Here is a 15,564-nt window from a genome sequence, read left to right as displayed (position 1 = left end):
TAGTAGAATAAATGCATTTCTGATTGTTGGTTCAACTATTTAGAAGAAAAGCAAAATATACTTGTGACCCAGTAACATATTTATGTATACAATATGTTAGAGTAATGCCAATCTCTCTACATATAGATGGACTCTAAACCCACCAGTCTGTATGTAGAAATTTTATATACAGTTGACCATGAAAAATGAAGGGGTTAGGGGAACCCACCTATATGCAGATGCTAGGGGAATTGACTCCTCCCCCCGCTATGAATTAAAAAATATGGGACTTGTTAAAAGCACAATTACTAACAGCCTAATGTTGACCTTAGGCTTACCTGTAACATAGTCAAATAATACCCGCAAGGACAGAAGACAAACAAACCTGGAAGTATCTTTTGGAGGGCGGGCCCCTTGTGGTACAGATTTCCCCCACTAGGTCAGTGTTCTAGGAACTCATCTGTATCAGGGTAGCAGCTGGCCTGGTTGTGAGAGGCTGCATTCAGCTGCTGTGAATTTTTCTCGGAGACTATTTCAACACATTTGCCCACTGCATGATGAGTGATTTACAAGTGGACCTGCCCACACCTCACTGAGTGTTCAGCTGTTTTTGCCCCACCTTCCATATTCACCCAATCTTGCTCCAAGTGAGCTTTTACTTTTATCCCTGGATGAAAAAGTCCTCAAACGGTAATGTTTTGCTGATGTAGAAGAGGTTAAGCAAAAGAGGCAGGAGCACTAAAAAAAATAAAGATCATTGAGTTCAAAATTTTTAGCATGGCAAAACAATGTCTCACTGCATCAAATAGAGAGTACTTTGTACGTGATGATATTTAAGCACATAAGAATAAGTGCATATTTTTTATACATAAGTTTCAGAGTTTTGAGGGTCATTTTCATATTTCTTATATGTACTATACACTGTACTCTTACAAAAACATAAGCAATAGACAAATGTTAAGAAAATCATGAGGAAGACAAAATACATTTACAGTATTTATTTAAAAATCTGCATAAAAGTGAACCCATACAGTTCCAGTCTGCATTGTCCAAGGTCAGCTGTATGTCTTCATCACTGTCTCACCAATGTCGAGCTCAGTGTGAGGAACAGTGTAAATGCTGAGTAAAAGGTAATAATAACAATACCAACAGCCTATTGGATGGTCAAGCCAAAGCAGATCCAAGTCCAGGACATTCGTGACCAAGAATTTCACTAAGAATATCTTCAACACGAATAATTGTATATGGGCCCCAACATCCATGGACTAATTCTGTGTTACAGCCAGAATTGGAGACAACCAGATATGTACCATCAGAAGTATCATCCATAAATTGTGATAGATTTATAGAATTTAATGCTATGAAACAGGTACATTGATGAAATGGTCTGCCTATAGCAACCGAATGAATCTCACAAACAGTATTGAGTCAGAAAAACAAAAGTAAGAAAGAATGCACATTTTGGGTATAAACACATACAGACATAAATTTTTGCAATCCTGAATTGTGTTTATCCATGTACTTTTAAATATTATTTCTTTAGAGAACAGAGATTGCTAGGAAAGACTCTGGGACTCATTTACTCCACACATTAGATAAATATTGACATTTTGCATCACATAAGGGGTACACATTGTATTATCCCTGCTTTTTCTAGTACAAGAGCAAATTTCATTTTAAACTGTGTCATTTTTAAGTCATACTCCATTTTTTAAAAATGATCATTGTATATAGGCTATAATGTTAATAATTGAAATTTATTGATCTCTTATTAAAACTTGTGGATTCTGCTAAACATTTTGAGCATAGTATTTTCTCTCTACAAACCTGTGAACTTACATTACACATAATAAATATAAATTCCAAATAATTTAAGTATAATGTATCAGTTTATTCATCTAGGAACTAGCAGAACTTGGGAAAAATCCCAGCTTTATCTAAATTCAAAATCATTGATTTCAACCTCTTTTTTGTTTCAGTAGTAAAGTCGATGTACATAGCAGATTTCCTTCTAAAAGGGATGCTTTGTAAGTAAGAAATCCTCATTTTTTCCTGTTTAAAACTCTTCACACACATACACACACACAAACATTATTTTAAAAGTAAACATTGCCTTTTGTCCCATTTTATATGCTCAGGTTGAATTTCATATATAATTTGAAAATAGTTTTCAAAAATTCTCTTTATACATTATTTCCCATGCCCTCTTCACTGCGTCCTATCATTGAATATTTGTGTTGGATTTCATGTTTGACTAATATGGTTATTTAACTCCCCTCATATATCTTACTTTAAAGAGCAAATTATTACTGATAATTTATAGTCCCATATCACTGGTCAAACAGTCCTCAGACCAATTACACAGTCTGCTCTGATTTGTGAGAATGTTCTCAGTTTTGGTCATTCCCCATAGGAGACAACTGACCAAACCAATGGGAGAAAATGGTAATTCTGCCAAGGACTCTCAGCTACATCCATTCCATCTTCTTCCTCTTACCCCACCATCCCGGATCTCCACCTACACTGCAGAGAAACACAGCAGTACAGAAAGTTCCAATGTGTCTTTGTGTTTCAGCCTGACATCCTTCAGGGTTCTCTTCTTGTTAGTTCCATCAGAGTTACACCCTTAATCCTATTTCCCTTGAAATCCTGGCTCATACTCCTCCTAATTTAAGTTCTTGATGCCTCAGAAAACATCAGTGTCATAGACATATGCAGGAAAACAACCAAATATTTAAACTGTAGACCGATATTTAAAAATGACAGTTGCCAAATTTAAAATATTTCAATAATTACTATGTAATCAGTCTCAATTCCTATATTTTAAATATTCTCCCAATACATTGGATTCTACAATACAATTTTGTCTACAAGTCCTGATAATGGAATATAGAAATTTATTTCATCTATTCAGATTATCCCTCGACCATATCATAAGTGCATGCAACACGCAGAGAGCTGGAAGAAGGGCTCATTGTCTTGTGCAGCATCCTCAGAAGGAGGGACAAGAATGGGCTTTCTCCACAGGTAGTAACAGAAGAAGTTCAAGACCAGGCAAAGGATGCCCTAGGCCTAGAGTATCTCTCTGTATCCTGTGTAGTTTCCACATGAGGTGACTTCTCAGGTTTCTGGAAGCTCAGTTAGTTTTTAAATGCCGGGCTCTCACAAAGGTGTCTCCTTTTCCAGCCTCCTTCTCAGAGCAGCTTTGACTTCTCTGTTCCTCAGACTATAAATCAGGGGATTCAGCATGGGATTGAAAAGGCTATGAAACAGAAGCATGTATTTCTTCTGCTCCTGGGAGTTCCCATGTCGGGGTCCAACATACATGATAATGGCTGTGCCATAAAAGAGCCCCACCACACAGAGGTGGGAGGAGCAGGTGGAGAAAGCTTTCCGCCGCCCCTTTGCAGACTGGATCTTCAGGGCCGCCCACACAATGTGACCATAGGAGACCATAATAATGAAAAGTGGTCCTACCAGCCCCAATGCTGCCACAGCCACGACCGAAACCTCGTTAACATGGGTATCTGCACAGGCGAGTTTAAGAACAGCTAGAATTTCACAGAAAAAGTGACTCACTTTCTGGGGCCCACAGAAGGGCAACAGTAATAGCAACACCATATCTACTACAGTCAGGAAAACTCCTACAGTCCAGGAAGTCACTGCCAGAGTGAGGCAGACTCTCCAGCTCATGATGGTAGAATACTGAAGGGGCAGGCAGATGGCCACATACCTGTCGTAGGACATCACCACCAAGAGAAGACATTCGGTGAGAGCAAAAGTCAAGGATAGAAAGGTCTGTGTCATGCAGCCAACAAAAGAGATGGGCTGGGCTGGGCTCAGGAGGTTAACCAGCATCTGGGGCACTGTGTTGCAGGCATAGGCTATGTCAACAATAGTCAGGTGGGAGAGAAAGAAGTACATGGGGGTGTGCAGTCGGGAGTCGAGTGAGATGAGTCCCAGGATGACCCCATTGCCCAGAAGGGTGAAGGCATAGAAGAGGGAGAAGAGCCCAAACAGGAGCAACCGCATCTTTGGGCTGAGCGAGAATCCCACTAGGAGGAACTCTGTGACAGAAGTCTGGTTGCCCCCCATTTTCCTGGGAAAGAGACAGAGGAGCTAGCTTACCAGGTCTGAATGCCTGAGGGACATGTTTAACATGTTAAACATGTGTGTGTCATCGTTTCTTCCCTCAGAAAACATCCTCAGTGACACTTCTGTCCTGCTCATCAGTTACTAAGTGAATCCTATGCACTGCAACTGACATAGAAAAAACTTTTTTCATCCTGATCAATTAAATTTTAGTGTTGTATTATTGTGTTCGGTAAACTTTATGTTTATTTTCAAACTTCTACCACAGTTCAAAATGAGTTAACACACCTATTGCCAACCTAACAGTGAACACTCTCCTCAGTCAGCAGGACTGCTTCAGAGGCCTGCCTGAGAGGAATCCCGGCCCACAGTGCACACACAGTCACCGTGGGGAGGGGGCTGTGGGCCTGCCTCTGTACCCACACTCGAGGGTGGAACTGAGGACCAGGAGCCTGTGGGAGATCTTTCTATTAGAGGATCTCACAGATTTGTGCCTTCATTCGATGACTTACTGGTTAGTCATGTATTTTTACTGCCAGCATTATCTTGAATTAAGTTGAGAAAATGGCAGGCAGACTGCCACAACTTTAGCTACATTTAAGGGAAAGAACTTTGTCTTTTGACTTTTGTACCCACAGATATTTACTGTGATCATGCTGTTTCATGATTGGGTATTACTCGTCACACATTTATCCTTATATAAATATTTATATTCCATTCCTGTATGTGTGGATAAAGTATATGTTATGCATATAGCAACACACATTCATACATGGACACATACACACTCGAATCCTTATTGTCATAAACATGTATATCATGTGAATATCATGTACATATAGGTACATATCATGTGAATATAATCCATATTATATTCTTATCTCTATATATTTATATTCTATGCCTTTATGTTTGTGGATAATTTATATGTTAATGTGTATAGTTATGCACACACACATACACAAACATGCACTTGATTCCTTATTATGTGAAAAACTAGTTGCTATTTTCTATATTATTTTCTGCTCTACTTCACTAGTAAAATCCTGGTTGAATGATTTCTTGATCATTCTTGGCCTGGGATTTAAAACTACTGATCAATATCCACGGCAAGAGCTAAAGCTCTAACTATATGCTCAAACCATTACAACCTCTAACATATTTTACAGCTTAACTGTAACAGGAAAATATTATTCATCATGGACCGTTACTTTTTGTGGTTTATCAATCTTTAGAAAAGTATTTCTACCAGGGTGGAAATTACAAAGTTTGACTTGTAACCATTAAACCACTGCTTCTGTTTTTTTTTTGTCTGTCTGACTCTATATCCTTCTTCATTCCAGCATCCATCTGAATTTCACTAAAATAAGAATCTCACAAAAACTCATAATTTCAGTCCCATATCGATTCTCCATTCAAATTTTCGCAGAAGTTAATATTTGCAAGTTTTGATAAGCAAAAGTGTGAAGGCTTCATCCTGCTTCAAAGGAAGAATTAGAATTCACAGCAGAAACTCTGGGAGATGATTTTATCTTAGTCTGAGAAATAACGTCATAACAGTTGGAATCACCTTTGTGAAGAAAGCTGGTTGTTTTAGTAGGACTGAGCTTTATGTCAGCTTTAAGTGCTTTAACTGAGAGATTTGGATTCCCAGGTTGTGGTAGAAGGTGAGCAAGAAAAATGCTGATGTCTCTTCCAACTATAAGATTCATTGGCCCTAAATCTATAGAAAAGTGTTAGCCATTTTTGTTTCAGGTTTGTTGCCACATTTGGGGTGAAAGAACATAGCAATGGTATTTCTAAAATGCCATATGGCAAAGGACATAATAAATTAAAGCAGAAGGACCAGTGACTGTCATCTCATCTTACTCCTCTCTGCTGAGGTAGCTGAAACACAAAAGAAAAATACACAGACATTTATTGAACATAATCCATGTTCATCCACACGTCTTGGCTGAGGACACACAAGACAACTCCTATCTGCTGGTGTAGAGAACCTGCTTGGTGTGACAAGTCTGTTAAAAGAGCTCAAAAGATGATAATTCTCATATTCAAATAACTCACCAAGTGAAGTTCACTTTCAAAAATAAAACTTTCAAGACACTCTTCTGTATCAAACTCCTTTTGTGCTCAGTTTGGTCCATTATGTCATGAAAACATGACTGAGTTTCATGGGACAATGGAAACAGTTTCATGCAACTCTCTCAAACAGCTAATGTATCTTATATAAAGAAGAAACTTTACACTAAATGATCAACCTTAGGTGTCTCTGAATGACCTGGTGACTGAAATGATCCTATTAGCTAAGTCTATAATTAGCAAGCACCTGGCACTGGCAGACAATAACAATTCTGTTCTGCACTGAGATTTTTCATCACAGCCTGTCTGAAATTGGATAGTGAACAAAGACTGAACAGCATATGAAACTTACCACAGACTGACAGCTACACATGAGAAGACCAGCTGAATGTGACTGGGTTTAAGCAAAAATACACTAATAAGGAGAATAGTATCTATGAGTTAGTGTTGAAATTGCTGTCTCATAAGGATCTTTAAGGAGAAAAGATTCTCAAACGAGAAGAGATAATTTATTCTCTGCTCCACTCCACTGCCTCTCAATATACTTTTGAGTGTTTGGTGTAGGGAGGGATAAAGACTCACCAGGTACACTGCCATTAGCTCCCTTCCAGGGAAAAGGAGCTCTCCAGGGACTAATCTCTGGTGTTCTCCACAGGGACACTTGTGGCAAGAAGGTGGGGTTGATGATTTTTTCACTCACTGTGGTGTCCATATTCATCCATTTAGAAGCTCTAGAATGATATCTGGGACTCCTTCACACATTACAATCACCACACCTTGCATTCACTGTGGCTCAAGAACTCAATTTCCCCACCAACTTACACTCCAAATTGAGTAGGTGGTACACGGGCAGATGGGGCCCATAGATTTTTCCTATCCTCTAGGCTAGGCTGAGTGTTATCTCATACCTCAGTAGAACATGTACCTCCGTAGTTTTTTCATCAAGTCACCACAAAAAACACAACTCATAAAGCAACACCAGAAACCAGAGACCAGGTAGCAGGACCCGTAGAAGGGGTCAGGAAGAGGAGAGAGCATCCCAAGGGGACTTGTTAAATCCTCTTTGGTAGGATTTAACTGCAGTGCCAAAAGGGAGGGAAAACTCTCACCAAGAAACAATCTCTATTCTATCACCTCTAGAGATTCTGAGTCAGGAAGGACAGAGATAGGTTTTCCCTTGGACTCTAACTACTACTGTTTCCTCTCCTTCCTGAAATGGAACTGATCTCCTTTTTGAGTTCTGCCCAATGCAATTGAGACAATCTGGTGGTGCCTTAGTGATTTACATTTCTCTTCAATTCTCTTATCTACATCTATCCTTACACTGGAATACAAAGATGGTGGAAGATCATTTCCCAAAGTTATTTCAATTTCCATGCCAATCTATAAGGAAACAATAGAGGGACCATTTCAACTGCCAGAGCATCACCTGCAGTGGGTCTGAGATGTTCTTTCTGCTGTTAAACCTGTCCAGTGAGAGGCTCATTGGTGATGAGAGTCCAGACACCACCCTCACATATTGCAGAGATACGGTGCACTCATACTGATATTGTAATTTTAAAATCTCTACTTTTTGGTCATATGAATTTTTGTTTCTGACATTATTTCGTACACACCATTACCCTTTTTTTGTCTTCTGTTGAATCTATTACACTGGCATTTGTAAAAAGACCTAGGTTTATATTTTAATGATTTTCATAATTTTTAAAAATTTTTTGCAATAAAATTTGCTCTTATATAAATTAGATCATGTCTGTATTTTCATTCTTGATCATAGTATCCCCCTGAGTTAAATATTTTACCTTTTAAGTTTGTCTTGATTTGTTAATAAATATAATTTGGACTCTAAACTTGCTTTTTACTGACCACTTTGGCTGCATATCTCAAGTCTGATACTCAGAATTCTCACCATTAACACCATCAGTAAAATACAAATTATGTAGCAGTGCATTTTTAGATTTCCAAATATTTTTATTATCTTTATTGTTATTTTTTTTAATTTCAGTACATATATTTTATTTTATTTTATTTTTTAAGGTTTCTTTCTGAAATTTATTTAATTATTTTTCAAGTAGGTTTTCTGTCTATTACTCTCATCTCACCCCACCCCCCATGCTCCCCGCTCCCTCTCATTTCCACCCTTCTCAGTTGTTGACCATATATCCTCCATATATGTTCCTCTAAATCCTTCCCCTATTTCCCCTGAAATTCCCTCCCCTCTGGTCACTGTCAGCCTGTTCTCTATTTCAGTGTCTTTGGTTATATTTTGCTTGCTTGTTTGTTTTGTTGTTTAGCTTCCTGTTAAAGTTGAGATCATATGGTATTTGTCCTTCAACACCTGGCTTATTTCACTCAGCATAATGCTTTCCAGTTCCATCCATGCTGTTGCAAAAGGTAGGAGCTCCTTCTTTCTTTCTGTGGCATAGAATTTTATTGTGTATATGTACCACAGTTTTTTGATCCATTCACTTACTTATGGGCACCTAGGTTGCTTCCAACTCTTGCCTATTGTAAATTGTGCTGCAGTTTCTTTTTTTAAATTTATTAAGACAGAAAACTGTACTTGAACAAGAATTAAATTTAAAATAAATAAATAAATTTATTTTTTGTTCAAGTACAGTTTTCTGTTTTATATTCCCAGCCCTGTTCTCCCAGTGCTCCCCACCTCCCTCCTGTTTATCCCCCACCTTAGTTATTGTTCATGTGTCCTTTATACTTGTTCATGTGAGTCCATCCCCTTTTCCCCTGTGGTTAATTTTTAATTTATAATCCCTGTTGTGTAAACTAATAAATCCTTGGGATATTGATTTTTGGAAAATCTGTGGACTTTTATTGCTTTGTATATAGTCAATTTTCCAATTATTATATTAATTTCCATGTAACATATTCTCTATTTCTCAGGCATAGGATTCTTTATATATTTATTATGGCAAGCTTGTTACTATTGTTATTCCGAGCTTGGATATCAAATTTTTCAGTGTTATCAATTTGTTTCTGAAGGCATTTTACTCAATTCCTCACTATAAAGTTAGATTTACAAATTTTTTCAATAGACTTTTCTGTTCTCTTAAATTTTATATTGTGACTGTATTGTTACAGTTATACATATTAATGACTGTGGCATCTTCTTTGTAGGCTATTGCCTTTATTATTATCTCATATCTCTCATTATACCAATTCTTTTTGCCTTAGATAAATGTAAATACAAATATTTTCCATGTTATTCTATTGTTGCCTCAACTACTTACATATTTGCAGAGGATATGTTCTTCATTGCCATTACCCCAGCCTGTCTTGGCGATTACATTTTCATATTGTATATAGCTATTTTTTATGGGTTTAAAAAAATCATTGCAAAAATAAGAGGATCTAATGTATTTGTATTTAATGTAAATATTGAGAACTTTAGACCTCTTAGCACTTGGGTTTTCTGGGTTGCATCCTTTCCTTGGCTTTTATGCTTATTTCCTCTGGCAGCTTTATAAACAAAGGCTATTGCACATTGTCTGTCCTGGCTCCCCCTTAATTTTAACTCTGATGTTTTGCCCTCTGTTGGAAACAAAACTTCTAAGTTTCTTGGGTATTTTCACTCAGGATACAAGTAATAGAGATGCATACACCACAATAACAGGATCACTATGAAAAGCACCAGGTAACTAGAAATATTTTATAATAGTTTTCTGTTCTTCCTCTCTCATTCCTGCTCAGACGTTTTTATTTGCAATCATTTGTGTAAGTGTCTTAATTTCAGAGTGTTTTTTTTCTCACTTCTCTTTGAATCAGATGGGATAAAACAGGGAACAGAAACCGTGCTGGTGTGGTACGATAGCAGAGAGACTTTCTTACAACACAGTGGTCACAAGGATACTGAGGAACTATAACACTAAACAAAGAACTCTCAGATGAATAAACAGAACGTTGTGAAGCTGCCATCTCTAGTGTTAAAAGGAACATAGAAGAAGGTGGGTGATTAGAATCCAGAAGGTCAGAGGAGATGGGGTTCAGATTGACGCTATGAGGAGAACAGGTGCCGCAACAGCACTGTGGCCCCAGCAGGAGATGACAAGGCTGGCTCTGGGAAGCTGACTAACTAAGGCTGGTCAGGGGGTCTTCACTGCCACTGTCAAGAGCTGTTGGGCAGGGTTGACAAGAACACCAGGCAGAAAGGAAGGAGCAAGGTCCTTTTCCTTGCTCTAGGCTCCCAGTCTTCTTTAGAGCTCCCTACCTACACAACGTAAGCAGTTGGAAGCCACTAAAAGCAATAATCTCCCCTGACTGGTGTGGCTCAGTAGGGTGAAAGATTGTCCCATAAACTGAAAGTTCATGGGTTCAGTTCCTGGTCAGGGCCCATATATTCCTAGGTTGCAGGTTTGGGTGCAGTTGACACACATACAGGAGGCAACCAATGGATATTTTTCTCATTTATGTTTCTCTGCCTCTCTTCCTCCCATCCTCTCTACCTAAAAATTCAATAAGCATGTCCTTTAGTGAGGATTAAAAGTGAAAATCAATAGTCCAAATGTCCCAATTTGGTAAAGAAAAATTGTAAACTGGATACCAGATGCTGGGGTCCCAAGTTTATCAATTAAGAACAATATCCACAATACTCATACTGAGAGCTCATTAAGGGACAGACACAAGAAACACTTTAAAACACTAACGGGAAGGTGAGGTTTAGATGTGATGCACAAAGAGGTTTGTTGATTCCTTACCTTGAAGTGAACGTGCTACTCACAGGCAGCACTGTGAGCCACAGGCCTTCCCTCTGAGGTCCAGTGTATGTCACACTGACAGCACAGATGCAGAAGAGAACATGTGCTGCTCACTGAGGGTGGATGACCAGAGGGTAGGAGGGCTCAGTAGTGACAGTGACTCAGTAAAAGTCAGACATTTGCTACTTTCTGATAAGTGCACTCATAAAACAGACTGATAATGGGATGTTTTTCCTGGACCTGTTAGGATGGCTGGATGAGATGTTGCATGTTGCACCAGCACTGGGTGAGGGATGAAAAATGCAGTAGCTGTTCTCATAAGAGCCCATTTGATCTTCATATTCAGTGAGCCCTGCTGCCCACAGGAGCTAAGGATGTTTTGGGTGGCTTTTCAAAATGATATTTTATGCTATAGTATTTACAATAAAGGCAGAGATAAAATTTAAGGGTATTTTTAAATTCTTATAAACTTCAGTAGCTAAGTTTACTTCCATTTTTTAAATTTTCCTGTATATCTTAATTTAAGTATAGTTGGTGTACAAGCTCGTACTGGTTAGATAATTTCAGGCATAAACCTAGGGATGTGACATCTCCAAACCTTCCTACAGCACAAAGAACAATTTTTAAAAGTTAAAAAGAGTCATCATCCTACCATCCTACAACCAGTACTATACTACTGTGTCATAGATTTAGCTCCTTACTGCATATATGTGTACCATAATTGCAGTTACATAACATTTGCAATTATTGGTTCACATTTTCCCTATAAATCTTATAATAACTCTTTCCTATGTATCTGTAAATCTATACAGTCATCATTTTAATGACTGTATAAATAGCTCATTGAATTAAAGTGGTATAATTAATCAATTTTTCATTTCGTTAAATATTTGTTTACAACTTTCATATTAAAAATAATTTTAGTTGGGAAAAAGAGAGTTGCACTGAGTAATCATTACTCCCCAAGTGAAAGGCACACACCTACTCTTCTGATTAACTCTCCTGTTCACTCTCAGTGTGAGATCTACAATAACTCTGGAAGCAAATGGCTAACCTCACCTGAAAGCGGGTTAGAAGGTACACTTTGTAGTAACACCCTCAGAGGCCACCTGAAGTCTGTGGGATATATCCCCGGCAACTGTGCCTGAAAAGTAGAGGGAATTAGTAAAAGTCAATTTGCCACCAAGGCAGAAGAGCCAGTTACACTCTACTAGTCACCTACAGTGTCTGGTAAAATGTCCTCTGTCAGAATGAGCATTCTCATGAGGGAAATGACACAGACCTGGACTAACCAGGGTGAATGTGCTGGTGAAAGACACAGGAGAACATGTAAACAGTTTGTACACCTACATAATTCACACCTCAATGCTCAAAAGTTCCTGGGTATTATACATACCCAAATTGTTTCTCTGAGACCCAATGCCCAGCTCTGCCCTTTGCTAGCTACTGGCTCAGCTGTTTGCCCCCAAGGTTGTAAACAGTGAGCTGGGCTACCACACTGTCTGCCGGTTTCTCCTTCTCCTCATTCTCCTACACATCCTGTATTAATTTCATTCCTTCACTCAGCCCACTACTTCACTCCCCAATAGGAGTCTGTAATTTTCATAAGATATATCTCTCCATCATGCAACACAACAATCTTGAGCTCCATCAGATGGACTTTAAGTGGCAAGTACAATCTGGGAGAACGGACAAGCAGCCCTTCAGGTTTGCAGGACCATGTCCTTCTGCTGCAGCTTTTTCTTCCTTCCCAAATCCTATGACATATGCAGTTACTGAGTTTACACAGTTAGGGTACAGATGGAGAAAGACGGTGTTCAACCTTTGGGACCCAGAATAGGAATTAATATAACTTTTAAGTTGATGGATATTCAATTCAATGAGAAATAAAAGAAAATATTACATCTCATTAAAAAATCAGTCAGTGTAACCTATGGTAAGCTTCCCTCAGAGGAAGAGGGAAGGCCTGATGTCATATCATGAAGGACTGTGGCAGAATTGACCTCTTAGCTTCTCTGGATTCAGGTGGTAGCTGAGCAATTAGGCTTGGGATTCAAATGTCACTGCAATTAGAAATGATTTTCCTCCCACAGTGGTCTCTCCAAAGGGCACGCTTCCCCTGCATTCCTCAGGCTGTAGATCAGCAGGTTCACCTTGGGGTTGGAAAGGCTGCAACCAAGCAAAGGATCTTCTGCTGCTCTTCAGGATCCTGCAATTTGGGGGCGATGAACATGATGATGGTTCTGTGAAAGCAGAGCCAGACCATGCAGAGGTGGGAGGAGCAAGTGGAGAAGGTCTTCCTGCAGCCCTCCCCAGATGTACTACTCAGGACAGCGAAGACAATTTGTGTGGAGTACACCAGCACCAAGCATGGGTGCCCACTAAATATAAGCTCAAGGAAAGCTGACAGGTTGGCCAAAGGACAATAGTCACCTGGATGTCTGAAGCCTAGATGGATGGCCAAGTGACCAGTAATGCAGAAGCCTGGTCAGGAGGACCTCTAATTATCCTCTGTGGCTCTGATTCCAGGTTTACACTCAACCATTAGGTGATAAATTATCTTCCAGGGTAGCTCTTTCTACAGCAAAGATCATTTTGCTCATTTTGCAGTTGCATTTTCAATTTTAGGTAAATGAATATTTAGGTGTTCTGGCTTATGCATCGTTCCATGGTGCTTTGGAGAACAAGATGCAGTCCTTGAACAAATTTCCAAAATACATCTGAACAGTGAAAACCAGACTTACAACCAAATTAACCTCATTGAAGCAAGATTCAGGAACAAAAATGAATTCCTTCTGAACAGCAAGAGATGGATGAGGTGTCTTTTTTTTATATAAATAAGTACTATAAATAAACTGTTAAATCACCTGGGCAAAAAGCAAATCTAAAGCATGGATCATAAATTCCTCATACAGGACCTGAAGCACACAAGCAGGTTGATGAGCTCAAAAAAAATTTAGTATGTGCTTCAGGAGAAAGGGCAGGGTACATTAAAAAGTGCACGTTCAACACAGAATCCTATAAAGAGAAAATTAAACTATTATTGACCATCTCAGCCTTCCTCCACCTCACTCTGCCAGCACCTAACATTTTAGTTTCTTGTGTGTACTCTCTCCACCCCCACCACAAAAGCATAGCCTCTGAGCCACAGGAATCATACATATTCAGTGAGTACATGATAGCCACCTGACCCTATCCTTCATGCTATGCTCAGTGAGACACACAGGTAAGACACAGAGTTAGTACTCATTTGGCTGCTCATTATGTTGCACTAAATAAGTTCTCATACTCACTAGGAATTGTGACTATACTGATAATAAGCAAATGCATATTTTACACAATAGCCAGTATGGTAATTGTCCTCAAATAGAACCTCAGGATCTTCCTTTGTTCTTGAAAGTGGCATAATATGGGGGACAAGTACAAGACAATGGCACAGTCAAAGAAAAGCCTGACCTTACAGAGGTGAAGGGAACAGGTAGGAAAGGCCTTCCTGCAGCTCTCCCCAGTCTGGATCCTCAGGATGCCATAAAGGATAGGTATGTACGACACCAGCACCAAGCACAGGGGCCCCACTAAAACAAACACGGAGCCCACAAAGAGAACAAGTTCATTAAGCCTAGTGTCAGCACAGGCCAATTTGAACACTGACAGGATTTCACAGAAGAAGTGGTTGATTTTATGAAGCCCATAAAAGGGCAGCCTCAGGATGAGAGTAATGTAGACCAGAGCCAAAAGGAAGCTAAACACCCAGGACATGGTGGCCAGGACCACACACACTCTCTAGCTCATGATGACAGTGTACTGGAGTGGGTGGCAGATGGCCACCTACTGATAATGGGACATCATCACCAAAATCAGGCACTCTGTGTGAGCAAAGGCCAGATACAAACAAGTCTGTATAAGGCAAGGGACAAAGGAGATGGCTTTATTCTGGCTCACTAAGTTTGCCAGCAACTTGGGGACAATGTTGAAAGCATAGGACATGCTGACAACAGCCAGGTCGGAGAGGAAGAAATACATGGGGGTGTGGAGGCAGGAGTCCAGGCACATGAGCCCCAAGATGACTGCATTGCCCAGCAGGGTGACACTGTAGAATAGCAGGAAGAACCCAAAGAGGAAAACTTCAAGTTCTGTGTCAACCTGGAAGCCCAGCAGGATAACTTCTGTGATTCATGTCTGATTGCTTCCCATTTTCTTTTGACTGGTGGATACAAGGCTGCCTTTAGGACAGAAACTTTACAGCTGAGAAGTAGAAAGGAAAAAAGAAATTGTGTGCTCATATAGAGTGAGAAGTTACACCAAAAGCCACAAATCAGTAAGCCATAGATTCAATCCCACTCACAGTCCTGTGATGCTGATCTGCAGATTTGGCTTTAGAGATATTTAGAAACTTTAGATGTTAGTCAGTACTAAAAATTGACAGATTTCACATAAAAATTAAGGTCTCTGGCTTCCATTAAATAAATAGAAGATTTGATACTCAATGGAATGTACTGTAAGCAATAACCAGATGAAGCTAATGAAGACAGATAGATCCCTTCTTACTTACCACCACTTTTACGAATCTCTGTTCTCTCCCAGAAATTGAAGGTGCATGACACTTAATTTTAACATGGCACTTACACCAAGGTTGTATACTCAAAACTTTTTATAACTAAAGATGACATAAGTCTTTAAATTAAAAAATGTACTCTGAGGA

General features: G+C 39.2%; 1 protein-coding gene and 1 pseudogene across 1 annotated transcript; both read right to left on the bottom strand.

The window, feature by feature from the left end:
- Window positions 1–3,141: 3,141 nt before the first annotated feature.
- LOC119000612 (olfactory receptor 13-like) lies at window positions 3,142–4,074 on the bottom strand. The gene has a single exon (XM_037065695.1). The coding sequence runs from the start codon at window positions 4,072–4,074 to the stop codon at window positions 3,142–3,144; it is 933 nt and encodes a 310-aa protein (XP_036921590.1).
- A 10,121-nt stretch (window positions 4,075–14,195) lies between these two features.
- Window positions 14,196–15,032, bottom strand: LOC119000611 (olfactory receptor 2A12-like; annotated as a pseudogene).
- Window positions 15,033–15,564: the final 532 nt, after the last annotated feature.

Source organism: Sturnira hondurensis, unplaced genomic scaffold, assembly GCF_014824575.4.
Source record: "Sturnira hondurensis isolate 20B ecotype Veracruz unplaced genomic scaffold, ASM1482457v3 Scaffold0015872, whole genome shotgun sequence".
NCBI lineage: Eukaryota > Metazoa > Chordata > Mammalia > Chiroptera > Phyllostomidae > Sturnira > Sturnira hondurensis.
The sequence above is the reverse complement of the archived record's forward strand: the minus strand, read 5'-3'. Positions and strand labels throughout refer to the sequence as shown.

Bases quoted from the DNA above. Each gene is read 5' to 3' on its own strand.
- LOC119000612 (XM_037065695.1), bottom strand. From the start codon at position 4,074: ATGGGGGGCAACCAGACTTCTGTCACAGAGTTCCTCCTAGTGGGATTC.